This window comes from Pelodiscus sinensis, chromosome 1 (genome assembly GCF_049634645.1).
Source record: "Pelodiscus sinensis isolate JC-2024 chromosome 1, ASM4963464v1, whole genome shotgun sequence".
In the NCBI taxonomy this organism is placed as follows: Eukaryota; Metazoa; Chordata; order Testudines; family Trionychidae; genus Pelodiscus; species Pelodiscus sinensis.
The window spans coordinates 83,817,720-83,844,965 of NC_134711.1; the positions used below are offsets into that span (position 1 = coordinate 83,817,720).

A 27,246-nucleotide genomic window follows, 5' to 3' on the forward strand; every position below is an offset into this window, starting at 1 on the left:
AGGGAAATTGGAAAAAATTGCCCACTGTTGCTAGCACCAGTTTCTGTCAGCACTATTTTGGCAGTGTCAAAGATTTGTTTGAAACAAGGTAAGATAACTTGGTGCTAAAATAATGTCACCAGCTATTTACACTAGGGATCCCAACATTGCCAACAAAGATTCATCTGTAAAAAAAAAATCACTATTGAAGAGAATATTTGTAGACATTTTTCTCTGCTAAGGTTACAAACAACATTAATGATTCCAATTTACCATTGATACTGATGATTTTGAAATAGTTGTCATACTGCTTCTGTGAAAGTAAATGAAACTAATTCTGTCCACTGGTATTAAAATAAATATAAGATGGATTTCAGCATATTAGGTTACTTAGCAGAATTGTATCACAAATGACCTATGTGTCCTAAAAGCCAGCGTATTAAGTAATATTTAGAAAAGCTTTCTTTCATACCTGCAGCATCATCATTCATCTCTAGCCCAGTGTTAATTCCAGCATCTATGGAACTTATTATCTTATCAATCTGCAAGAGAGAAAGCAGGAAAAATATCTCATTTAATTAATCTATTGTATTTGATTACAATGTTCAAACACAGAAACTACGACATTTTACTGTTATAAAACAACAATGTAATCAAGAAGATCACAAAGAACAATTTATTAGCCAAATTCTTCACAACTGAATTTTCCCCTTTTTCTTTTCCAATTCACAAACTCCTATGCACATATAACTGTATCAGCATACTTTCAACCCCTTTGTCATACTTTAGATGTACGTAACTTAAATAAAGATACATAAATGGTGACTGTGTAACCATTCTGTGTAACAGCAGAAGGGGTGAATTTATCCCAGTATATATATGGAGAACAAAAATTTGATAACTCCTCAGTGTAACAAACAAAGGTATAAAAATATTCTTTTCAGACTCAAAATAAGGCACAACTTTTGAGCAACGAGAGTAATTAACTATTTGGATCAATTTTCCAATACTGATTCTCCATCAGTGGAAATTTTTACACCAAAGTTAGATTTTTTTTCGAAACAATATGCTCTAATTTATTAAGGAATTAATTCAGGGAAGTTCTATGATCTTTGTTATACAGAGATCAGACTAGATGATCACAACAGCCTCTTTTATCTTTACAGTATATGAAATGGGAACTTAATTTACAGGATGCAAAGAAGCACTGATTTGTTTGATGATGTTTGTAAGCCATTAGAGGATTATCTAAACAGTAATGCTCTTTATTCACCAAGTGCACACATTCTAGGCTATTGGCTCCTCAGCTACCACCTCTCTTGTGTGGAGACTTGTCTCTCTCTCCCACTTGACGGGAGTTTTACCAGACTGTATGGTTCCTTGCCCACACTGTGATTTTGTCCGCAAGCCAGAATGCCTAACCAGGCCAGCATATGTGCTATGCATTCTCTCTGAAAGCTTATGAACAGCATCATTGCAAGCAGTTATAGGTCAACACATGGCTCTGTATAAGTAAGTACATTTATTCTTAAGGTAAAAAGCAATACACAGAAAATATTAAGCAAAAATAAAAAGAAATACCTGGCCCATAATGTGACCATAAGATTAATCCAGTAAGATCTCTCAAAGATACAAAGATGTTGCAGGAAACTGACACATCTGTCACACTAATGGATAGTGATATTAGCTTGGGGTTATTAAGCACTGATTTGCTTGTTTATTTAAAATTGTAGCGTAATTTTCTTAATCTCCTATTTGCTTGTTCCCCCCCCCAAGCCTACTGCTGGAAAAAGAATTATGCCGACTGTAGCATGATATGGGTTGTGAGCCATATCACATCCCTCCCAAGATGCCTTTGCACATTTGTTAATTTGAAGGGTTTTAATGGTTTCATAGATTTCAAAAACAGGGGAACCACTGAGATTATTAGTCTGACCTCCTGCATAAAACAAGCCAGTCCCAGAGTTTCTCTAAAATAATTCTCAAAACATATTATTTAGAAAAAAGCCCTCCAATCATGATTTTAAAATTGCCAGTGATGGAGACTTCACCATAATCATTGGTTGGTAAGTTGTTCCACAGATTAATTACTCTCATTGTTTAAAAATGCCTTATTTGCAGTTTCAATTTGTCTATCTTCAGATTGTTTGCAAAACCCCATTATTTAACATGTGTTCAGTGTGTTGGTACTTAGGGGCTGCGTCTAGATTGGCATGATTTTCTGGAAATGCTTTTAACTGAAAAGTTTTCTGTTACAAGCATTTTCGGAACAGAGCATCTAGATTGGCACGGATGTTTTTCCGCAAAAAGTGCTTTTGCGGAAAAGCATCCGTGCCAATCTAGAAGCGCTTTTCCGAAAAAAAAGCAGAAAACAAATCTGAGCTGTCTACACTGGCCATTTTGCACAAAAGCTTTGCACGTAAAGGGACTTTTGCCTGAACGGGAGCAGAATAGTATTTCCGCAAGAAGCACTGATTTCTTACAGTAGGAAGTCAGTGCTTTTGCGGAAATTCAAGCGGCCAGTGTAGACAGCTGGCAAGTTTTTCCGGAAAAGCGGCTGATTTTCCAAAAAAACTGGCCAGTCTAGACACAGCCAGAGACTGTAACAATCTTTTCTTTCTTAAGCATTGAGCTCCTTGAGTCTATCACTAGTAGGTGTGTTCAGAGTCACTGACAGCCTTCACGGGCCCCTGGCCAAGGTGTGTGTGGTGCCTGACTCTGTGTTCCTGGAATGGATAGAGTCTCGGACAGAAGGGGTGCCGTATGCCAACTCCCAGGCAGTCCTCAGAGTCGCCCAGAGAGCGGCGCACATTCCCTTCACCCTACCCCCTCCCAGTCTTAGCGCTGCCTGGAGTATGCCGTGCTCTGACAGTAATTGAAAGGGCTCTGACAATAGTTTAAAGGGCTCAGCTCTCTGGCCGCTTCTGCTACAGGGTGGGAGCCTTGGGCCTCTCAGACTTCTGAGGCCCCAGGGCAACTGCCCTTTTTGCTCCCTTCCCTTTCCTTCCCTTCCCTGTCAGCGAGCGTGGGTATGTTCTTTACTCCTTTAACTGTAACTCTTCTCCGCTCTGAACCCGCTCCAATTTATCAACCTCCCGTTTGAATTGTAGGCACCAGAATGAGACATAGTATTTCAGTGGCAGTTGCACAAGTGCTAAACACAGCAATAAAATAACTTATCTTCTCCTATGTGAAATTCCCCTGTTTATATATCTAACTATTGCATTAAGTTTTTGAGACACAGTGCTGCAAAGGGAGGTCATGATCAGCTAATTATCCATCGCAACCTCAAATCTTTTTCAGAGACATTGCTTGCCAGGCTAGAGTGCCCCATCCTATAAATATGGCCTATATTCTTTGTTCCTACGTGTATACATTCAGTGATATTAAATTACACCAAGCAATCCAAATCACTCTGTATTAGTGACCTGTCATTTTTATTATTTACCACTCCCCAATGCTTGTGTCATCTGAAAATGTTATCAGTGACGATTTTAAGTTTTCTTTCAGGTCACTAATAAAAATATTAAATGGCATACAGCCAAGACCCAGTCCCCAACAGAAAACCACCTGCTCAATGACATTTTGTGATGTATCAGTTCACATCAGATTTTACTCAATTTATTGTGTTTCATTTTAAATTTTATAATCAAAATGTAATTTTTAAATCAAAATGTAATGCAGCACCAACTCAAACCCCTTATAGAAGTATATTAATTACATTAACATTATTACCTTTATTAACCACATTTGTAATTTCATAAAAAGACATCAAGTTAGATTCTATTTTCCATAAACCCATGTTGATTGGCATTAACTATATATTCTCCTTTAATTCATTATTAATTGAATCCTATTTCTGTTGCTCAGTTATCTTGCAAAGAATCACAATATCTGTCTGAAAGTACTACATTTACCCAGGCCATTCCTTTTACCCTTTTTAATATCAGAGCTACTGAATTTAGTGCAACTCCACCTCAGCTCCACCCTCCACTTTCCATGGAAAACTATAAAACAAAAATGTAGGTCTCAGGGTTGGAATGGTATATATAATAAGTGAGAAAGCATGATGATAATAAGTAAACAGAGTTTGAAAATAGAGAAACATTTTGTCGTTTATTCATATGTTTAATGTTAGGAAAGAGGAGTTCCATTTTTTCCTAAATAATAATATCTGTGGCAGGAGAAAAATCAGAGATGATATAAAAATTCCAGCATCTGCAATTTTAAAACCACTACACAATTTCTGGTAAATGACGCTTACATTTTTTAAAGGCTCTAGTTTAATCTCAATAACCTAAAATGTACACCAGTAACTAAAATTATAATGTGACTCCAAACATTTTTCCACTGAGAAGATATAACCTTCACAATTCAATCTATCTTACTGGTAACTTATTAAATCAGCTGTGAAAGTGACCTGCAACAACTGTTTTTAAAAGGGAGTTTCTTTCTGAGACAAAAATGAAGGTATGAAGGTTCTAGGCTTCTTTTCAATTTTTTCTTTTACTTTTTAAAAATATCCTTAGCTTGTCTCCACTAGAGATAGCTCATATAATAGCATTACAGTTCACACCATGAGCACAGATGATAGAGGTGCACTGGAGTAAAAAATTATCTGCACCAGAAAATGGCTTAGTCCGGTTTCAAACCCTTGTTACACAAAACAAGCAAACAAAACCTTATTGTAGACAAGCCTTTAGACTATCAATCTCTTTTCTGCCTGGTTTTGCTAGAGGAGCTAATGGATGTCTCTGAGGGTAAGCACTGTTAGTTTTTAAATTTTATTGAAAATAAGTAGTGGGATGGCTTTAACTAAAATGTTCACTCTCTTCAACCTTAGTTAGTCATTGGCATCAATTAGGTGATAATACTTTTAAAAGAAAGTTTAAACTGGGAATACTAAAAAAGCCTTCTCTCCTCTACTATTCAGTTTTCATCCTCTTGACTCTTGTGATATCAGCACTTTACTAGTTGTTAAGAGTTCTTCAGGAAAAATAGGACATACATTTCTAATTTTGAATAACAAGACAAATAAACCAAACCAAACCAAACACTACGCACCTTTTATGCCTTCTTTATATGTAGAGCCCTGCCTGGATACAAATGTTTACCCACAGATATATGCAGTAAGACATTGAGATATGTAGGGATCTACTCCCAAGAGACACTGCAGCTAACAAAAAGGAGTATGGAATCCTTCGCACTTAGGAGCTAGTCCCCTTCAGCAGGAACTTCTCCTTGCAACATGGCTATACTGCCCACAGCCCCACCCAAGCTATGGTGTCTCCTGTCTGGGATTATTCAGCCCTGCTGGGGGTAGGACTGGCAGGAGCTGACACTATGGGGTGTATGTATGGGATAGGGATATTTCCCTTTTGCAGCTTACCTTTAAAGAAATGCGACTGCAGCTACACAATAGTTGCAAAATTTCAAACACCTCCCTCTCCCAACTTATTAATTACAATAAGATAGGAACTTCAGTCTCTACAGGAGACAATTTATGTGCTTAACATTTAGCGCAGCCATAAAGAAAAATTCAAAGTAAAGACTCTGTAAAAAATACTGAAAACTTTCAACTAAATTCTGAAATTGCAGAAAAATGTCCTTCAAATATATCACAAAAGCAGCATTAATTTGTACCAACATCCCAAATCAAAATAGTCCCAAGCACAGCTCCCCTCCAACACCTGCTCATTCCTGTAAGGATCAGGAACATACAAAATGCAATGTAAAAGTGGGACTGACGGAGGATGTGTTATATATCAAGGCTTTGTGAAAATTCAGAGGTTTTGTTCCACCAAAAAAAAGTAGAATCTACAGATTTTTCATATCTGCCATTTACTGTTGTCTCATTAACTGATGCCCCGAAGAGGCTAACTGAAATAATCACCAAGCACTGAAACAGCAAGGAGAAGCAGCAATATGAAGCTATTTTATCAATTTATAAATTCTAGTAGTGTAGAGGTTTAGTAGGATATAATATGTGCTTTCTCCTGAACATCACAGAAAGTTACAGATTACTTCTGGTTGACTTCATTCCCTATGGAAACAATAGACTCTGCTAAGAATTTGGCATTGAGAGCAAAAGTGGATTTCCATTTTATCCTAGCTGTCAAACGGCTATGTAGTACTCCATGATACACATTCCCTGAGGATTTCCTATTGAGCATATTCAATTTATAATTTCTTCCCCCAGTAATTTGGAAAAGAGAATAAGTTTCTTCACAATTTTATGCATTTATTTGTGCAATGTAACCAAAGACTTACTTCTTCCCATTCTGAAGTAAAGGATGGGGTTCTTTCAGAATTTCCTTTAGAATTTTCTTGGTTTGATATGGGTTCACTCCAGCTGCTTCCTGCTTTTTTCCCATTAGATGGATAAGAGATGAGATTAGAGTCAGACTTTGAAACATTTTTGGATAAATGCATTTCAAGCAGAGTCTTTGGCAAAGATCGGATCCTCCCAAGTGTGCATGCTCGCTCCACAAATCCCCCAGTCGTAATAACCCATTGTTCACTTATTCTTGTTGTTGTGCCAACCAATGTATTATTTTCTAAAGGATTAATTTTAGTATGAAATATGGTTCTGTTTACAACTTGTGGTTTTTTTTTCTTAGCTGGCGGATCAGGGTTGTTTTCCTGCTGTAGCTGTCTCTGTTGTACTGTGTTCTTGTTTAAACTGATTTCTTGTTGATCACTGCAATGGTTTGCTTTACTATATAGCTGAAGTGGATTTTCAGGTGGGTCACATATAGGTGAAGATCCATGAAGTAGACCAGCAAATTGCTCAGCAGGGTGTCCTTTGGGAAGCTTATTTTCAGTGGATGTTTCTTGCTGACAAAGATTTTCTGCAAAATAGTAAGCGTTTTCTGTTTATAATTTTCATCAAAACATACTGATACTTTCTGATACAAATCATACTGATCATACTTTAAAAATCATACTTATCTTAACAAAGGGATATTTTTGGTATGATCTTTTGTACTTAAATATGTATGGAAACTGTATGTTTCCTATCTTAGCAGTCATGCATTTGGTTTATTCTTAATCTTTCAGGAAGTTGCACTCTGATTTTTTTTCCTGATAAATGTGATTAATTGACTTACTTTAAGGGGAAAATAAACATAAGCACCTCAAGAGTGCTGAAAATAAAAACTAGTAGAAAAGGGAATTGTTAGGGTACATATGGTTATTTTTATCTATCTTGATGATTTATCTAAATTTGCTTTTAAAAAGAAATAGGTACAGACTATACAATCTGCTGTTAAATTATTTGTGTACACTTACAGGTAATAAAATGCATTTGCAATTGTGATTGACAGAAATATTGTACTATCATCAATTACTCTTTCTATAGCCTAGTTAGTGACATCTAAACTAGGATTCATTTATCCTTTCATCAACTAAAGAACTGTTCTGGATTATGTGTTTATGTCTTGCAAATTGCAAGAAGAGTTTCAAAACAACAGCAATCATTGTAAAAAAAGAATAGGAAATTAAATGCATTTTATTGTCTTCAAAATATCCCATGTCTCATCTCTTTTAACAATTAGCTTTCTGTATGATTTAGCAGAAAACATACCTTTTTAGCAACCACTAGGAACATTTGTCCTTATAAACCTGTATCAACCCAGGTCAAGAGAAAGGACCGAGGGCTTCTACACACATAAAAGTTGTATTGCTTTCACTATAATGGAAAAAGTAAAGAAAACAACCCCCACAGTATGGATATTATTTCAAGAGGGATAAGGGAACTTTCGGAAAAGGCTTTATTTTTCAAAAGATCAGCGTCTAGACTGGCGCTTTTCTCTGGCAAAGCTCCGTGCCGAAAAAAGCGGCAGCCATTTTTATGCTAATGAAGCGCGGGAGATTTAAATCCCTGCTTCATTAGCAATTGCGATACGTCTAATTTACATCCCTTTTCCGAAAAAGGGATGTAGTCTAGATGTAGCGAAAGAAAGAAAGAAAGAAAGAAAGAAAGAAAGAAAGAAAGAAAGAAAGAAAGAAAGAAAGAAAGAAAGAAAGAAAGAAAGAAAGAAAGAAAGAAAGAAAGAAAGAAAGAAAGAAAGAAAGAAAGAAAGAAAGAAAGAAAGAAAGAAAGACTACCTTCCCAGGGTCATAGATGCATTGGCTCTAAGAAAAAAATCCCCAAAAAGCTGCCATCTCAAGTGATTTCACCCTAAAACACCAGGATGGAACACCTGAATTCCTTCTTCAGGGGTACCCCAAGCTCTTTTCCCCCAAAAGAGCTTGAAAAAGGTAAACAGAGAAACAACCTGCAGGCTCTGGTAGCTGTCCATCCCGTATTAGGCAGGCAAATATACACTCACACACAGATCCCTGTTACTTCTCAGGACACAAGAATCAAATCATTACCTTAAAAAGTTATTTTTATTAACAAAACAAAAGATATACTTGATAAAGCATACTTGATTGCTAGGTGTTACAGAGCAAATAAGTTAAACAAATTTAAAAACAGAGAAAATCTCTGGGAACAATTCTTAGATAGTGAATGGGGGAGGGGAGGCATGGATTCACACAGAGAAGTTCAAACCAAACCACAAAAATAAATAAAAATATCCTAATCACAACTAAATAGTAAGTTGAGGGTCAGTAATATGGAGTCAGCAGGCCTAAGGCCTGCAACATGGAAACAGCAACAGGCCTGCAATCTAGTGAGCAAGACTTTGGTTCAGTAACACAGGAGCCAAGAAAGAAGCTCTATTGATAATTGTGTGATTGTGTAAGTTAGGTCGAGCATGGAAAGACACATGAAGGCACTGGGTACAGACTGTCAGCCAAAGGGGAGTAATGGAACAGCTTAATAAGAAATGTCTTGGTACAAAAACTCCCTAAAAACTAATGCACATACCGACCTACGTTCAGGACCAGGTCGGAATTGACAGCATGAAGGATAATAAGTAAGCCCCCCTTCCATAAGGTGAGAGGTGGTAACTAGGAAACAGAAGGTGGTAACCTGGTACGTAAAGAAAGGATGTAAGTTGTTTGTACCTGTCTATAAAAGGACACCGCAGAGGGTGCTCTCCGGCCGACCTTGGGGAGGGGGGAGGGTTGCACTAGGCGCCTGAATGGCAGGAGTCATTGCCTAAACTTACAGAATGCACAGAAGCTTAACTTTGACTAACTGCTGTTAATATCTGATATATGGCAATAGGCCTGCCCGGTGTTGGTACCTTGTCAACGCTGACCATAGTGCCCAGTGGTGTAACATTGTACTGATCTCTGTTACCAACTGGTAGAGCTTCGCATTTGACAATTAACCTGCTCGATTGATTTCAAACCGCCTGCATCTGTCATTTCCGGGGCCTCTCAGAGATCTCTTGTGTTGACCCAAGTCCACGGGGTCTAACACTCTAGATAAAGGGAGTACCAATTGTTACGCATGCAGCCGAAAGTTTATCACCACCAATGGAGTAGAGGTCCTGTCAGGAGCGCGCCAGGATGACCCTGATCACACGACACTGACACTGACAGTCCAGACTACCGAAGGTACCAAGGTACGAAAACACCGAGGTACAACATGTTTCCCATTATTTACTCATGATCCCTTCCTGGTTCAGTCCACTTCCATGCCCCAAATTCCTTGGAGATATGGTAGTCCTTCCTGGGTTTAAATCATTCTGTGTCTCTCAAATCCTGGCTTAACTTCCCCACACAAAAAAAACAGGTAAGGTATTTTATACAAGTCATATTTGAGCACTGTATCCCCATTGGTTCTTCTGGCCCTCTGCCAACACCCTTGCTAGCTACCTGAGTTTAATCCCTTAGGGTACGTCTATACTTGCACCCTAGTTCGAACTAGGGATGCAAATGTAGGCGACTGAAATTGCTAATGAAGCGGTGATTTAAATATCCCACACTTAATTAGCATGATCTCGTCGGCGCGTTACGCCGCTCAACAGCTGTTTTGACAGTAAAAGTGCACGCCGGGACGCGTTAGTTCAAACCAAACCCCTTGGTTACTCCTCATATTTAAATCCCCATTTCATTAGCAATTTTGGTTGCCTACATTTGCATCTCTAGTTTGAACTAGGGTGTAAATGTAGACGTACCCTTGTTTACCGGGTTCTGACCAGCACTCCTCCTATCCATCACACACACCCTAAATCACAGACGGTGCTGGACAGTGTGGCCCACACTGGCTATGATTTCTTCCTGGAGGTCTAGAATAAAACAGAGTAATATACATGCACATGCTACATTTACTACTGAATACACAAAAAATTAAACATGACTCCCCACATGCATGGAATACAATAACTTGGATAGAGGGAAAATTTAACTGGCTTAATCTGGGAAACCTTCACAGGAAAGTGCATCAGCTACTCTCTGGCCCCCTGCCAACACCCTTGCTAGCTACCTGAGTTTAACCCCTCAATCACCAGGTACTGGCCAGCACTCCTCCTATCCATCACATACTTGTATAACTATTTCAGTTTAAAAAACAAGTCAAATATTATACCTCTAAGATAAATAATTATATCAGTATACAAAATGTATGAAAAACTTGTAAAGTCAGTTTGATTTTATACACAGCAAGGCTATCAGAAGGAAAATCACCATATCATAGGCAAGAAAGTTGATCAATTCCCTTCCATTTGCTAAAACTTGTCATAAACCATCAACATTAAACTATGGTTCATAGAAGCCTTCCTGGCAGTCCATAAAATGAGACAAAATCTGAGAAGCAAGCAGTGGGAGATCTAGAGAGTTGGGAAAGGAGATTGAACAGAACAGAACAGAACAGAACAGAACAGAACAGAACAGAACAGAACAGAACAGAACAGCCCTCTCTCTCTCACTGTTCAATAGTCTGAAAAAACTGGAGAACTACTATTCCAAGCTCATTGGTCATGTCTCAATGCTACTGCAAAATGCTGTGCAGAACTAGAAGGAATGTAATGGCCTGTTTAAACAAACTACTTATCTTCTTTGAAAAACAGATGCCTAAAATATATCTGTTAGGCAGACCTGAGCATTTTGGAACAGAGAAGGTTTAGGATGCTATGGTAAAGGAGAAGATGTGCGATGTGATAATGCTTGTAGAATCAATGACATCAGAAAGGCTGTTTTGTGGGAAAATAGAGGCAAATTCCTTAACTTCTTTCAACTTTTTAAATTCACTGGATGAGTTCTGTAAGAGCATAACCTGGAGGGTAAATTCAGAAGGTGGCATCTGTATGTGACCTCAACTCTACTTAGAAAGCAGGAATAATCTGAGTATGCACCTAAAACCCAAGACTGTGAAATATCTCTCTGGTTCAAAAGCTTCAGGGGATAGCCGAGTTGGTCTGTAACTGGAAAAACTTTAAAATCAACGAATAGTATCTCTCTGATTGTGTGTCTAATTTACAGAAGTGTTAGTTGATAGTTTGCCTTTTCTATTTTTAGGCATTTTCATTTCTGTAATTTGATCTAAATGGAATATTCTAATTGTTTGTGGTATAATTTTATTTTCCCCTTTTCAGTTGAACACTGAATATTCTTTAAATAAATCCAGTGTATATATTTGTATATATTACTTCTCACTCTCTGAAGGTTTTTAGTGTAAATGAACTGGATGTAGGTGATCTGGCCTACCAGTCACAGCTGGACTGAGGCCTGCATGTAAGGGACAGTATTCAGTGAGCAAAGGTTGGAGGAATCGCTAGAGCTGGGTTCAATAAGTCAGGCTGATGTAGGAGACCAGAGATCTAAAGTAGTATCAAGCTGAAATCAGGAGGCAGGAATCAGGACGAGAATCAGGCTGGAACTAGAAGCCAGAGATCAAGAGACAAGGTGAGGTATCAAAGTCTGTGTGGTTTTGCACACAACTTCCTGGGATATTGATCACAGTTAAAATAGGGCACTTGGCTAATCAGAGGCTTACCCTGGTAATGCTGAATTTCTTGGCCTTCCTGTGGTACTTATTCTCTAAATTTTCACTGAGTGTGGCTTTGCCTCACCATCTGGGGGAGGAGGGGGGGTCATCAGCTGTCCCAGGCTGTTTAGAGATCAAGGTTCTAATCCCTGCATCTTATTATTGCATCCCACTTTACGCACACCCTTCCTCCAGGTGGGTGCTGGGCCTGGGTTATCTGTATGGTCTAGATTAATCCTTTTTTACTAGATGAGGGGCATGGACTTGGGCAGCAGACTCCCAGGAGACTTCTTTGGGATCATAGCCCCTCTCAGTCAATTAGATAATATAGTCTGCCCCTCTGCAATTTACAGTAGAGCATACAATGGACTGTGTATTCCTTATGCCATAGACCTGAACTGGCAAAGTAGCTGATATGACAGATTGGAAAAGAGGTTCTCTGTATAAGGCTTCAGCAGGGATTAGTAGAAAATGCATCTTAAGAGGTTCAGAGCGCTGCAAGGTGATGGGTTTGATTTGCTGAACTGCTAGTCTAACTTGAAAGACAAAATGTTGGCCTTGCTCTGGAAGCCTACAAACATGGATCATATGAACCACTAGGAGTCGAGCCATTGTTTTAGCAGAGGGCAGGCTGTCACAGGACACCATTTTAGTCAGTTGATATATAGCAGCCAAGACCACAATGTGGCTAGAGTCAAGAACTTCCACTATGAAATCCATGGTGATTGAAACCCAGAACCTAAGCGTGGTCTTCAGAGGCATTAAAACACTAAGGGGCTTGGAACATATTATCATAGTGGGCACACCGAGCTCAGGAATCGACATAGTCAGAAACTTAAGCTCACATGTGGGGCTTCCAGAAGAAATGGGGAGCCACATAGAAAGTTTTAAAGTGTCCAAAGCAGCCTGCAACAAAGTGTCATGGCAGAAATTGAGAACTTTTGTCTAGGGGCAACCTGATGGAATATATATACATTCATCATGATATATGGTCTTATCCTGTGTGGAGCTGTGCATTTTAGTATTGGTTCTCATTTGCTCAGGCTGTTCCGTCACCTCCTGAGCTAATAGAATGCCCTATGAAGTGGATCAGATTGGATTAAGTAGGTCTTGGCAAATTATTAGGCATCGCCTTTCGTGGGTAGAACCCGCTTTATCAGATTTATTGGAGTGGAAGTTACAGAAGCAGGAATATATAACTTCCACTCCAATTCATCTGATGAAGTGAGTTTTACCTACAAAAGCTTATGCTCTAATAAATCTGTTTGTCTCTAAGGTGCCAGATACAGACTAACATAGCTACTCTGCTGAGGTGTGGCAAATTATGGCACTCAAGAAGTTACAAGGTTTTAGGAGAAAGGGTGGCTCTTGGTTGCTTTTTGCTTCTGTGGTAGCATTCCCCCTTTCAAAATGAGGCATGGGCTTTCTCATTCTTGGTTCCCGGGTTATAGGTGATGACAAAATTGAAGAGAGAAAAAAAGAATGTTCATCTGAACTGCTTTTGGTGCAAGGCATGAGTTTTCCATAGATAGTCAAGGTTCTCATGGTCAGAAAAGACTTGCACTGGGTGTTGGGCTCTTTAGAGGTAAAGGTGTCATTCTCTGATGACTGATTTAATTGTGAGTAATTCCTTACATAGTACTTCATAATTCTGTTTGGCGAGGATGAGTATTCAGGGATAGTAGACATAGAGGTAAAACAGTTGCTATGGACTATGTCTCTGAGGGTATGTCTACACTAGCTCGTTAATTCGAGATAGGTAGGCAAATCAGGCAACCAGAGTTGCAAATGAAGCCCGGGATTTAAATATCCAAGGCTTTATTTGCATGTTCCCATCCGGCCACCATTTTAAAATCCCCCTTAGTTCGAACGAACTGCCCGCGGCTACACGCGGCAGTTTAAAGTTAATCCAAACTAAGGACTTGTGGAATGAGGAATGAGGTGTCACAGTTAATCCGAACTAAGGATTTAGTTCAGATTAACTTTAAACTGCCGCGTGTAGCCGCGGGCAGTTCGTTCGAACTAAGGGGGATTTTAAAATGGTGGCTGGATGGGAACATGCGAAAAAAGCCTGGGATATTTAAATCCCGGGCTTCATTTGCAACTCTGATTGCCTGATTTGCCTACCTAGCTCGAATTAACGAGCTAGTGTAGACATAGCCATTGGGAGCAGCTCTCTCAGAGTATCTTGGAGGCATGAGCTTACATTATAAATACCTGGGCTGAGTGCTGATGTGCTAGAATGGAAACAGTGGTAAAGGCAACTTGAAGGTATTTGAAAGCATGGTGAGTTTTGGATGTCCAAACAAATTTTGTGGCCTTATGGAGGAGGTTGGTCATGGAGACTATTTGTCCATCAGTAAAACTTCACAAAGGAAGAAATGGGACCTGGGCATGGCCCATCTGTAGCCAGTCTCCACCTTCAAGGGATCCATCTTGACACACTGTGGGGCCCCAGAAGAAATGGGAAGCCACATAGTAAGTTTTAAAGTGGCCAAAGTAACCTGCAACTAAATGATGCACCCCAGCAATTAATTTTAAATCTGTCATAGAGAGCTAAAATTGCTCTTCCCGATGTGTTCAATGCCCTAGTTTTCTTAGGCCCCTCTGAAATTCTTGAGTCTTCACTAGGTATTTTATAGCTATCTTTAATTGTTGTTTCAAACTGTTTAATTGGCATTGAAGTAAAGGTACTGTTTTGTCACAGGGTTATCATCATCATTAGCTTTATAAGTGTCCTTATTCCAACACCTCTGATGTTATCGTTATTCTTGGGTGAAGCGCATGTATTGCCTGCCTGCCTTTGTAATAAAAATGTCCATGATATTATTGTATATGTGTGCATGTAAAACATTTGAGAACATATTTCCATTTGCAGAAACTAAATAATCTAGCTTTGCCATTATCTCCCAGCCTCATATTGCTATTTTGCTGGTATCATGAAGCCAAGGGTGGGCAATAAAAGGTGGCAGTATACCAGTTAGAGTCCCTAGTGGCTTGCCACTGATATTTACCTGTGCCTCCGTAGATATTGGTGATCACAGCTCTCATTGGCTGCCAACTGCCATTCCAGACAATGGGAGCAGCAGGAAGCAGTGTCCCAGTCTGAATTAGCCAGGAATGGATATCCACAGCCAATGAGAGCAGTGATTGCTGATACCTGCGGAGGCACAGGTAAATATAGCAGTGGGGGCCTGCCAGGGTCTAACTCTGGTGGATCAGATCCAGCCCACGGGCTGGTATTTGCCCACCCCTCCACTAGGATATATAGAACCAGTTTTCAATTTAGACAACAGATTGAAATATGGATTTCTGCTGACTGCCATTTCATATTTACACTGTTTGAGTGGCGTAACTTACAAACACCTCATCAGATTAACATGACTTTCTGAATCTCACTCAGAGACTGCAGAATTTATTAAACAAAGTTCAGGAGTATTCTAAATTCAAACACATTATGTGAATTTCCTATTCTGACTTATTATAACTGACTTATTCATACTTGTATCTCAAGAGATGCCCTTTTCAAAAAAGAAGTAGACTTAGCAAAAGAGTAGTGCCTGTTAATAAAGGAGGAAAGGAAATAAATTCAAAAATGTAATGGATAAATTTTATCTACCATGTTACATCTTTAACAAGCACTGTTGTTGCCATGGCAAGAGTTTTTAATGTAGAATAAAAATCCGCTGATAGAGATTTGTGTATAGCTCTGGTAACAACTAAATGACAACCGTGCTTCTAATCTATTCAAATTCTGATTGTGTATGATCTTAAAGATGTTTTTAGCCATATATTCTGCACATGTGTAATAGCTGTCCAACCTAAATTCCACATAATCACTCAGTTGACAAAACTGGCAATTTCTGTGATATTAGTACAGTATCCAGTGAGCATCTCTTATGCTTTCTTGCATATTTATGGAGCCACCTGCTTAGGAGGATAGTAGGCTAATGGCAGCTTGTTTGGCAAAAAAAAAAAAAGTCTTTGATGTACAGGAATACTTTGCGGATCAATGATATCACTTGTATTTTCAAGGTGGTATAAAACAAGATGATAAGCAAGATAAAATAGCAAATTTACAGTATTTTAGCTCTGAACTGGAAGCATTTAGCAAAGACAACAGAACAACAAACTATTACTTCATACAGCAGACAACAGTGCTCTGAGTAAGTGCCAGCTACTTGAAAGCAATGTGATAGCAGATTTCTTTAAAGAGGTGCTGCAGTATATTCTCACTCTAAACTCAGGCCGTGTCCAGACTCAGGGTTTTTTTCGGGAAAAGCAGCCTTTTCCTGAAAAAACTTCCCCTGCGTCCAGACTCAAGCCGCGTTCTTTCGAAATTATTTCGAAAGAACGCGGCTTTTCTTTCGATGGCGGTAAACCTCATTTCACGAGGAAGAATGCCTTCTTTCGAAAGTTCCTCTTTCGAAAGAAGGCATTCTTCAATGTAAAGAGGCCGTCCTCGAAAGAGAGCATCCAGACTCGCTGGGTGCTCTCTTTCGAAAAAGCGGATTTCTCTTTCGAAAGATCCGCCTGCAGTCTAGACGCGATCTTTCGAAAGAGCCTCTTTCGAAAGAAGCCTGCAGTCTAGACATAGCCTCAGAGGGGTATAATATCATGAACTTTTGCGGGGAAAACCATAACCATGATACTATATATATATTTATTAGTATCTAAAGTGCCACAGGACTACTCGTTTTTAACCTTCTCTACTGTGAAACTCTAGTCACCAATAGCAGCACAAATAAGGAGCAGCAACAATCAGCTGTTACCTCAAACTCCCCCAAAAGAACCAAAGGGACCTGACACCAAGGGAATCTTCTCCCAGTGCTTGCTGCGGCACCCCGGGCTATCAACCCCACTGGGCAGCCCCACTGGGACACACACAGCTTCTCAGCTGTGGGGATCTATGCTCCTGGCCCCACTGGTACCTCACTGCCAGCACAGCCTGCAACCCTGCCAGTCTGCAGAGATCCTAGGTACCAGTGATCCACCAGGAGTCTCTGGTCCTGGAACATTCTTGGTTGTGCTGGACCACACATGTTGCCAGACCAGAGAGTCCCATTTTATAGCGGTTTAACTTGTACCAGATTTTTTTGAGCCCCACTCACATTTTGCTTCTTCTCATGTCATAGACTTCATTTTAGCTGCACTTTGGCACATGATTGGACTCCTCCACCTAACTACTATTGGCACCTATGTAATGGCATTTACTGCCACCGTTTTTCTCACCTGCTACATCTTGACCCTTGTCTTTGTTCTTCTGATATGTACCATTATCCCTTTTCCTCACTCAAGACCATCTCCTTTGCATCACTACCTCCCTGTTTATCATTCCATGCTTCTCCTGCTTTTTAATTCAATCAGTTAGTGACCTCTCTTCTCCACACAAAAGGTCATTTCCCTTCCCACAGAGAATAAACTCAGTTATTTAAAAAATCAACAATAAAATTAATCAGTTAAAATGTGCTGTAGAGTTATATCCATATTCAAGATCTGGTCGTGACTTCCTTTAGATGCACAGATTTCAAATACAAAAAGGGCAATTATAATAATCTAATCTGACTTTCTGCATAACTCAACATAGAATTTAACCTAATAGCTCCTGCATTAAGATCATAATTTCTGGTTGAGTTACATCATGTCTTCTAAGAATCTGCTCAACGATCTTCTTTTAGTAACCCTTGTCCTCTCTTCCTACAATCTCTCCCCATGATTTTTTCTCCATGTCATGTCTTCTCTAAACTTTGTTTTGGGGTACCGACCATGGCCCTGATTCTCCAATATGTTTGAATTGTTCCCAAACTCACTAAGGACTGCCCAGATCCAGCAAAAATTAGAAAGGAGAGGTCCTGCAGCAGACTAAATACAGAAGAGCCAGCTCTCCAATGTCCCCTCTGATATACCCTCCACCTGTCCTGATTCTTTCACATTAGGTGTGGGAGAGTGGCTGATGAAGAAGACAGCTATGTGGTAGCAGTGGAGGGTTCTCCCATGACTAAGGGTCAACAGCATACTTAAACAGATCTCAGCGGAACCATTGTACCCACATGCAGTACCTAAAGCTCGCCTTTATCTTTTCTTCCCATATGATGTTTATTTTGATCCTCGCTCTAACCAGTTGATGATCTGACAGCATACATATGGCCAATTCTGAAATGACTGTTATATCTGTAACCAGTCACCTTTTGTCTTCCAGGACATAATCGGTTTCATTTCTTATTACATCATTCGGTGCTCACCAAGTCCATCGCCTTCCTACCCTCTTCTTGAAAGAGGTGTTCATGAGATATAGATGTGAGGCTTCTGCATAGTCAGCCAGCCTTTGACCTCTTTCATTTCTCATATCTGAGCCATATTGTCCTATCAAGTTCTTCACAAAACCTTTCCACTTCCTCGTCTTCTGCAGTGGATGTCAGTACATATGATACAATTATTTTCATGGTAGCTGATTTGCCTACGCTCATCATAAGCACTTCAAAACAAGATAAAATTATCCATGAAAAAAAGTTTCCTGCCCTCTTTGGGCACACAATAAATCCAACTCTCCCAACTTTTCCTTCTGCTGCTCCCAGAGGAATTTGTGATCCATTCTTCCATTTTGTCATGACTTCCTTTTTTATTTTGGTTTCAGTTATGGCAATAATGTCAATGCAAATACGATGCAATTCTTCCATAAATATATCAAACTCATCGCTTGAGAGGGATCGCACATTAACTGTGCCAACATATAAATTAATACAAAGGGATAGTCTCAATACTGTGAGACTCTTGGCATCCTCTGCTCTTATATCCACCACTCCACTACCATCACCATCACTGAGGAAGTGAGGAGGAAATGCACAGGAATGAAGGTCATGCTGTATTGTCATAGTGTTCTTAGTTGCGGTGGCCAAATTGTCACCTCGTGGTCAACCTTCTGGTGAACTTCTCTGTACTTTGCTAGGCTGGTCCTTGGACGGTGGACATAAAGTCTGCCGCCAGGGCCATACTCAAAACTTTTCAAGCTTGGTAAAACCTCCCAGAGCTTACGCTCCACTGGCCTAGTCTTCACGAGCCCAGGGTCACCTCCATGCCACAATGAGGCAACGGAATAGGATTTTGTGGCGTAAATGATTAAAAGTAATGACTGTTATATCTGTAACCAGTCACCTCTTGTCCACCAGGACATAATCAGATTCATTTCTTATTACATCATTTGGTGCTCACCAAGTTTATCGCCTTCCAACCCTCTTCTTGAAAGAGGTGTTCATGAGATATAGATGTGAGGATTCTGCATAGTCAGACAGCTTTTGACCTTTTTCATTTCTCATATCTGAGCCATATTGTCCTATCAAGTTCTTCATAGAACCTTTCCACTTCCTCATCTTCTGCAGTGGATGTCAGTAAGTATGATACTGCGAAAAAGGATTTGCCATTAATATATTAATGATACCATGCTGTTACCATATGATTAAGGAATTTTTAGTGTTTGTGGTCCTAAATTAGATTAAGCTGATTTTTAAAGACATCTTTGGTTTTCTACCCTCCCCCCCATGTCATGATCTGTTGCCCATCATTATAGTGCATCAATAAGGTTGCTTGAACATCCCAAATTTCAATTTCCATATTTTAATACGTTTGGGATTTCTTACATTTGAACATAACTCTGAAAGTTCCTTGATTTATGATATTTATTTCTGGAATAATTACAGTATCCTTGGACTGTATTTTACTACCAGCTCATTTTCCAGCAGCACAATCCCTCATGTTTTGCTTTTCAAAATACAATATTCTGAAGACCACGAACAATCATATTATGGATCACATGTGAAAGTCTAAGAAGCATTGATCTGAAGAAACAGAGATAGTTTTGGATATCCAGTACATGAATTTCACCACACCTCACATCATTTCAGACAGATGAAATACTGTATTAATACCTTACTGATTTGGAAGTTCTGATTGAGTAGCTCAATTGTATACTACATAAGATGGGGCATTTTTTTCTTTACAAATTTGTGAGAACATTTACAAAATGAGTGAAAATTGTTGCAAAACATTATGCATTTTGAAGAAAGTTATATATTACTGGGTTAAGATGTCCTGTCACCTTGTCTTGCTTGTAGGAGAGAGAAGCTAGTTGACTAGGAAGCAGTTGACACCACATGTGTGCCATCCTAGGAGGATGCCATCCTGGGAGGAGAGCCAGTCACCTCCCCTACCCTGTTGTCATGGAATCTGGCCAGGACATGCTTCATGAGCCAGGGGATGAAGGGGTAGGCTGCATCAGCCAGGATGATGATACACATGTCCACCTCCCTGACTCTGATGATGCAGTTGAGGAAAAAATGCCAGCATGCATCTTTCAGAACAGGCACGAGTTCCAGAAGATGCGGGCGTCATGTGCTTTCCCCAGCCTATCAACACTGATGTTGGTAAAGCATCCCTTGTGATCCATAAGTGCCTGCAGCACCATGGAGAAGAACCCCTTTCTGCTTATGTAGTCCAAAGCATGATGGTCAGGAGCCAGGATGGGGATGTGCATGCTGTCTATGGTTCCCCACCCCCATAACTGAGGAAGCTCATGGTGGCAAAGCCATCCACAATGGTGTCCATGTTGCCCAGAGTGACGAACCTCTGTAGCAACATGTGGTTGATGGCATTCTCTACTTATATGAGCACAGCCTGACTGTAGATTTCCCCATGCTGAACTGGTTCCTAATGGAGTGGTAGCTGTCTGGCATGGCGAACTTTCACAGAGAGATGGCAATATGCTTTTGCACAGAGATGGTGGGTCTCAGTCAGATGTGCGGTCACCTGAGGGCAGGAGTGCCACTTGCAGAGTTCCAGGAAGGTGGCCTTCCACATGCAGAAGTTCTGGAGCCACTGCTGGTGATCCCATAGATGCAGGACAATGTGGTCCCAGCAGTCCAAACTGGTCTCCTGCTGTGAGAAGCAGCATTCCACAGTGTCCAGGAGATTGAGAGGCATGCACAGCAGCAGGAGTGCAGGGACCTGGGTGATGAGGCCCTGCAGTTCGGGATGGTCCTCGTCCTGCTGGAGCAGCATGTGGGAAATTTGGAAGTTCTGCACCATGAGGCCCAGCATGAGTCCCTTTGCAGCAGCTCTGGCTCCATGTTGTGTGTGCTATGGCACACTGCATCTGTTTTGTATCCCATGAGGTAGGAGGCAGTGGAAGAGTGGCGTGTGAGATGCAACCATAGAGAAAAGCCCCTGAAAGTACATGTCGCAACTTGCCTGACCAAGCAGTCACAGGAAATATCTGCCCTCCTCGTGCCCTCCCCAGAGTGCTTCCGGGGGCTCTAAGTCCGAGGTAGCGTGGAAGCACCATTTCAAAATAATTCTAAGTAATTTTGATGTTCCCCCATTGTGGGGACACACTATTTCAATTTTGTTATTTTGGGAGTTATTTCGATTTTACTTATTTCAGAATAATTTCCTAGTGTAGACATGCCTCTAGTGCTGTTGCAAGACTAATGGGTATATCTTAGTAATGACAGCCCATAAGCAAAGCTTAAGGTAATCTTGTTTGACAACAGTATGAAAAGATGCACTTTTTAGTTTGTAAGTCTAGAACCAGTTTCAAGACAAGACAAGAATAAGTTCAAACTCTGAATGCTTTTGTACTGCTTCTGGACTTCTGTCCATCCTCTTGATAATAAGGAATCCACTTCTGATCTTCCCAGTGTTTCCTGAGACAAAACTCTGGAAAAGAAAAAAATGTGGGTGGAGGATGGAGGAAGATGGCATGGAATGCAGGTCAACTGGGTGTCTGAACTAATCATTTTCAACAATGAAAAAGCTACGATAATTCCACTCTGTAGGTCTAAGAAATGGATGAAACAGTTTCCAAAATGAAAGTTGGATATTAGAGACAAAATGAACCTGCAGTCCTAGGCAACTTGTCAGACTGTGGCAGTATAGAAATAGAAGAAGTTCATCTCCAAAGGACCTTCCCTTTATCCCACCTCTTCCACTCCTGGTAATATTAAAAATTCAAGAGGAGAATAGAAAATGTCCCATGAAAGGTTACTGACTGGAATCTAAAGGAAAACTAAGTAAAGCTTGTCTTCCCCTGAATAGACTGAGTCAGTCTGAGAGATGTGGAAGTATATATTGCATCCTTCATATTCCTAGGCTCTTGTCAGATTTAGATTGAAAAAAGGACTTCTCCTTCAAAATAGAAAATTTCTATTCAGGCATGCATTTCAACTAATTTCCAGAGTACCCGAAGAGTAGATTCTGCTGCCTAAGAAATCTATTTTTTCAGACTCTTTCTTGGATGGGACAATTTGTGAGACTTATTGACTTCATAATACATCAAAAATCTAGGAGGTCGGTGTTGGAAAACATTGAAAGTCCTGCTGAAGACCTGGTTTAAGTTATTTACCTTCTTGACAATTGCAGGTGCAGATGCTGAGGCAAACCAGAAATCACTAGCAGGATACAACAGGCTCCAGGAAGTGATGCCTTTCCTTGCTATTAAGAATTCAAAATTTGGAAGAAATTATGTCTTTTCTTGAACTACGATGCTGTTTGGCTCTAAGGATTTTCTTCATTAAATAGTTTGTACGTACCAGAAGAGGACTACTACATTGATAAATACAGACTAACTCGGCTTCCCCCTCTGAAGCTTTTGTACATTGATAAACACATGGCATTGATTTCATGAAAAGTTGTAAATGCTGTATCATCCTCACCAGCATAAGATTGGTTGTTGTGACACATTGCCTTCCTCTGGGGTGCCACTTGATGTTGTGGGTTACTATTGACAGGTCAGTTCTGGGAAGACTCACCTTAAGGGATTTGCCACAACACTCAGGTGTCGACCCCAACTGGAGTGCAGATCCAAAAATATATAATGAAATCCTCTCCTTCAGTACAGAGGAAGGTATGCACTGCCTCTTACCCCCCACTCCATTATTAATTGTAAAATCTGGGTTTTAGAATAAACAAAAACAAGTTTATTAACTAGAAAGGGAAGATTTTAAATGATTAAAAGAGATAACAAATAGAACAAAGCTGAGTACTAAGCAAAAAAATCAAAACATGTACACAATACTTAAGATCTGGTTTCAAGAAGAAATTTCTCACCCTAAATGTTATTTCAGGAAAGTTGCAGAGTTTCTGTAGCTTAGAGATCCAGTTATCACTTCTTAGAGACTAGATCCTTATCTCAGTCTGGACTCACCCTTGCCTTCCCCATTAGGCTAGTTCCTTTGTCTCTTCAGGTATTTTCAGCAGTCTTCCTTCATGGATAGGCAGTGGAGGACAGTCCTGGTGGCTTTTACCTTACTCCCCAGTATTAATTAAGTTTTACATAAGATGAGGATTTTTTGTTCCCCAAACTTGATCTCCTCCACATGTTAGTGGAAAGTTATTAGAAGTCCAATATAGTGTTTAGTACCAGGTAATAGCACCACCTGATCTAGTAGTGGCACAGCTAAGTCCCAGGATGCCTCTAAGGAGAGAGATTAATATCTTCACAGCCTAGCTGTTTCTTCCTTGTGGCCCAGCAAGGCTGATGGCCTATAGTCTGGTAGATATCTCCCAAATACACACTACATAATTGTTACATACCCCATATTCCTAACTGGAAACATAAATAATACATGTATGCAAACTGGATGATCACATTCAACGAATCATAACCTTTCCCATTATATCTCATATGACCCCTATTGCATAAAACTTAGTTATGTCCTATTCATATCAAAAGCATATTTCTATGAATATGGGGTCTATATCAGAGTTGCCATTACTTCTTCTTCATCTGTAACATATAAGTTACCAGAGTCAGAGAGAGAGGAACGGGATCTATAACTGATGGTAGCAATGAAGAAAGTGGTGATTCCTCTCTTGCAATTTGGTAAGGATCAACAGAGTGAGTTCCAACAGGGTTGTGAGCTGGTCTCTTGGTCTGCTTGTATTGAGAGGCTTTTGTCAGTATGGTCACATATTCCAAGGGTTAATCTGAAGACAAGTTAAGAGTCTCCAAAGAATTTCACCAATAGGCATGAAAACCATCTGAATAGAAAGAATGTGTACCCCTTGGAGGATGAAACTCCTTTATTTTCAGAAGCTGATTAGGTGAGCCTCAAAGTCCATCCCAGATACTGACAAAAGCCTCCTAAATGTCTCCCACAACCAAGTTACTGAAACAAGAGTCTTGCACATCCCCTCCAGATCAAAAAGAGGGTTTCTATCTGATCACTTCAATGAATAATGAACACCCTGATGAAGCTTGAGCCTATGGCACAGCTGAGGGTCTCATACAGCCTCCAAAAGAGGGAGAGCCTCTCAGGTTCTTAGGATTTGGACAACTGTTGGTGGTACTCTGAGAGCTGATGAAGCCAGAACCAAAGTTTCCAAATCAACCCATATTCTCCTTGGATCCATGACACATGGATTCTTACCTCATACCATTTCCTCTTACTGTTATGTTTACAAGGGAGGCAAGAGAAGAATCAATGCTATTTTATGAACTAGAAACAAAAAAAGACCCACATTCAAAATGTCTCATTTAACTAGAGGTTTCTTTGGTGCCATGAAGCATGAAGCTGATTTGTGGTAGGTAACAGAAAATAAAGCCACGAGCACAAAAGAAGTTTCAGTTCCAATAATGTTCAAAATTGGTTTCAGATTGAGGTCTGGAAGTTTTATATAGTCCCTTAAATGTTCAGACCTGTCACAAATTCCCAGGCCCTGGTCTATACCCTAGCCTTTAACCAATCTCAGGGGAGTTCCCCTTTAGTGTGCTGGACCTGAAAGATCCCCACAGGGACAGGTCCAGGACCTGTACAACAGAAAAGGGCCTTCGGGCACCAGAATGTCGATCTCTATCTGTGCCTTCCTGTAGCCAGTCCAACCAATCCAGACAATTTTAACACTTTTTCAGGGCACAACAAACTCAGTCAATATCTGTACCAACACCAGGCAGTGTTTTAAAAACAAGGCATTATTTTCTTAGTTACCTGGAATACAGAATTAGAAAGTCCTTTAGGGTATGTCTACACTATCACCCAAGTTCGAACTAGGGTGGTAATGTAGGCAACCGGAGTTGCAAATGAAGCCCGGGATTTGAATTTCCCGGGCGTCATTTGCATCTCGCCGGGCGCCGCCATTTTTAAATGTCCGCGCTAGTGGACATTTAAAAATGGCGGCGCCCGGCGAGATGCAAATGACGCCCGGGAAATTCAAATCCCAGGCTTCATTTGCAACTCCGGTTGCCTACATTACCACCCTAGTTCGGACTAGGGTGGTAGTGTAGACATACCCTAAGTTAGCAGGAGAGAGGCTGAAGCCAGTTGCAACACAGTGCATTCTTCATTCACTGCTTCCTTGTGCTCCCTCTCTGCTGTCTCTGTCCCATTTGTCTCCAGAGTACCTCTGCGAGTCCAGTTCCAAACACAGACACCTGACACCATCTGCCTTTGTTTTCCCGCTCAGGGCCTATGCTCTGCTCCCCTGAAGAAGGAACCTCCTCCTTTCGACTATTGTTCCTGAGATGTGAATGTCCCAGTCATTGAGGTTTTCATTATCTTTTGCCAAATCCTCCATTCACACTATTCAGTTTGTTAGTTATTCTGGACTCCAAACAGATAGCTATGTGAGTCAAACATTCCCTCCCTTCTCTTAACACTCAGCAAGTAGAAGTATAAAGCACAGAGGGGAAACTGAGGTGTGTATGCGAAAACCAAAATTCCGATATTTTTCACAGTATCCAGAACTGCAAATTTTGTGCAACTCCATGTGGTATGTTATGCAAATGTATTGAACTAATTTACATATATCCATAAACATTGACTTAAATACATTATTGGAAAAGCTGGGAGTAGAAATCATGGTTTTCTGAATTCTAGCTCACTGCATATACCCCTAAGCTATGCAGCATTGCATGGAGAAGACAGAGTGACAAGAAATGAAATTTAATATGTCCAAGTATGCAGACTCTTTCTAAACGATTACTAATATTGCAATCTACCTTAAACAAATTCATCAAGCTATATAAATATTTTACTAGGAAATTAGGCTAAAAATATTGATTTTCTGGACAAAAAGAGAAAAGTTCTCTAAAAGAACAGTTGCTTACCCAACAGTGGCTGTGGATCTTCAAGATGTGTTATTGAACACATATATTTCACTTCTGGTATGTATGCAACCATGCATAAAAGATCTGTTTTCTTTAGCCAGCAGTGTCTATTGGGGCCATGCTTGTGTACTCAGGGCCCTTATATCTCCCCTCAAAGGGCACAAAAGGTGGAACAGGCCCTCAGTTTCTTTGCCACGACAGAATGTGTAAACCTCCTTGCAGGAGGCATAAGGGATCTATCGAAAAAGGCTTTCTTTCTAAACAGATTCCCCTTAGACTGCCATTTTTTGCTGACAAAGTGCTGAGTCGGCAAAAACGTCGGCCATTTTTTATGCAAATTAATCACAGGATATTTAAATCCCCGCTTCATTTGCTATGTCGACCTGCCTAATCTGTATCCCTCTGCCGGCAGAGGGATGCAGTCTAGACATACCCTGAGTGCTTGCAATTTCTTTAAATAATGACTGCAGGACAGCGCTACCAACATGAATATCAGATCTTCATGCTTCAACTAAATGTTGCATGAAAATGTGGACTGATCTCTATTTAACTGCCTTATGTGTGGAGAACATAGGATCTCACTAATAAGATAGGGTATGTCTACACTTGCACCCTAGTTCGAACTAGGGATGCAAATGTAGGCATTCGAAATAGTCAATGAAGCGGGGATTTAAATATCCCACGCTTCATTAGTATAATCTCGCCGGCACGTCATTCCGATCAACAGCTGTTTCAAAAGTGAAAGTGCGCACCGGGACGCATTAGTTTGAACCAAATCTCTTGGTTCAAACTAACGTTATTCCTCATTTTTTGAGGAGTAACATTTTTTGAGGAGTAACGTTATTTCGAACCAAGGGGTTTGGTTTAAATTCCCACTTCACTGACAATTTCGAATGCCTACATTTGCATCCCTAGTTCGAACAACGGTGCAAGTGTAGACATACACATAGTGAATAATTATAGTGAGTTATTGTGATGTATTGGTTCAGTTTAACTGTGATCAGTTAGAAAAACAATCATGAAGTCAACACAATAGCTAAGCAGAAATTAAAAAGTACAGTGCCAAAAGTAAAATCCATTTAAGCTGCATGGAAACTTTTCAAAGATAGAAGCTCAACTTAAATGTATACCCCAAATTAAAAAACAGAGTAAGAGAACAAAAAAGTGCCACTGTTGCTTAACAACCAAGTAAAAGAAGCAGCGAGAACTAAAAAAGCATCATTTAAAAGGTGGAATTTAAATCCTAGTAGGGAAAATAGAAAGGCGCATAAACTCTGTCAAATGAAGT

The 27,246-nt window shown here is 40.1% G+C and overlaps 1 protein-coding gene across 9 annotated transcripts in view; it reads right to left on the reverse strand.

Annotated features, from left to right (window-relative positions):
• ANKS1B (ankyrin repeat and sterile alpha motif domain containing 1B) overlaps positions 1-27,246 on the reverse strand; it is an 823,383-nt gene that overhangs the window by 395,339 nt on the left and 400,798 nt on the right. For all 9 annotated transcript variants that reach the window (XM_075933985.1, XM_075933942.1, XM_075933974.1 and 6 more), the window contains 2 exons: positions 6,250-6,830; positions 452-521 (listed from right to left, as the gene is read on the reverse strand). In XM_075933985.1, the coding sequence (XP_075790100.1) occupies positions 452-521; positions 6,250-6,830 (651 nt within the window). The remainder of the gene's footprint in view (positions 1-451; positions 522-6,249; positions 6,831-27,246) is intronic.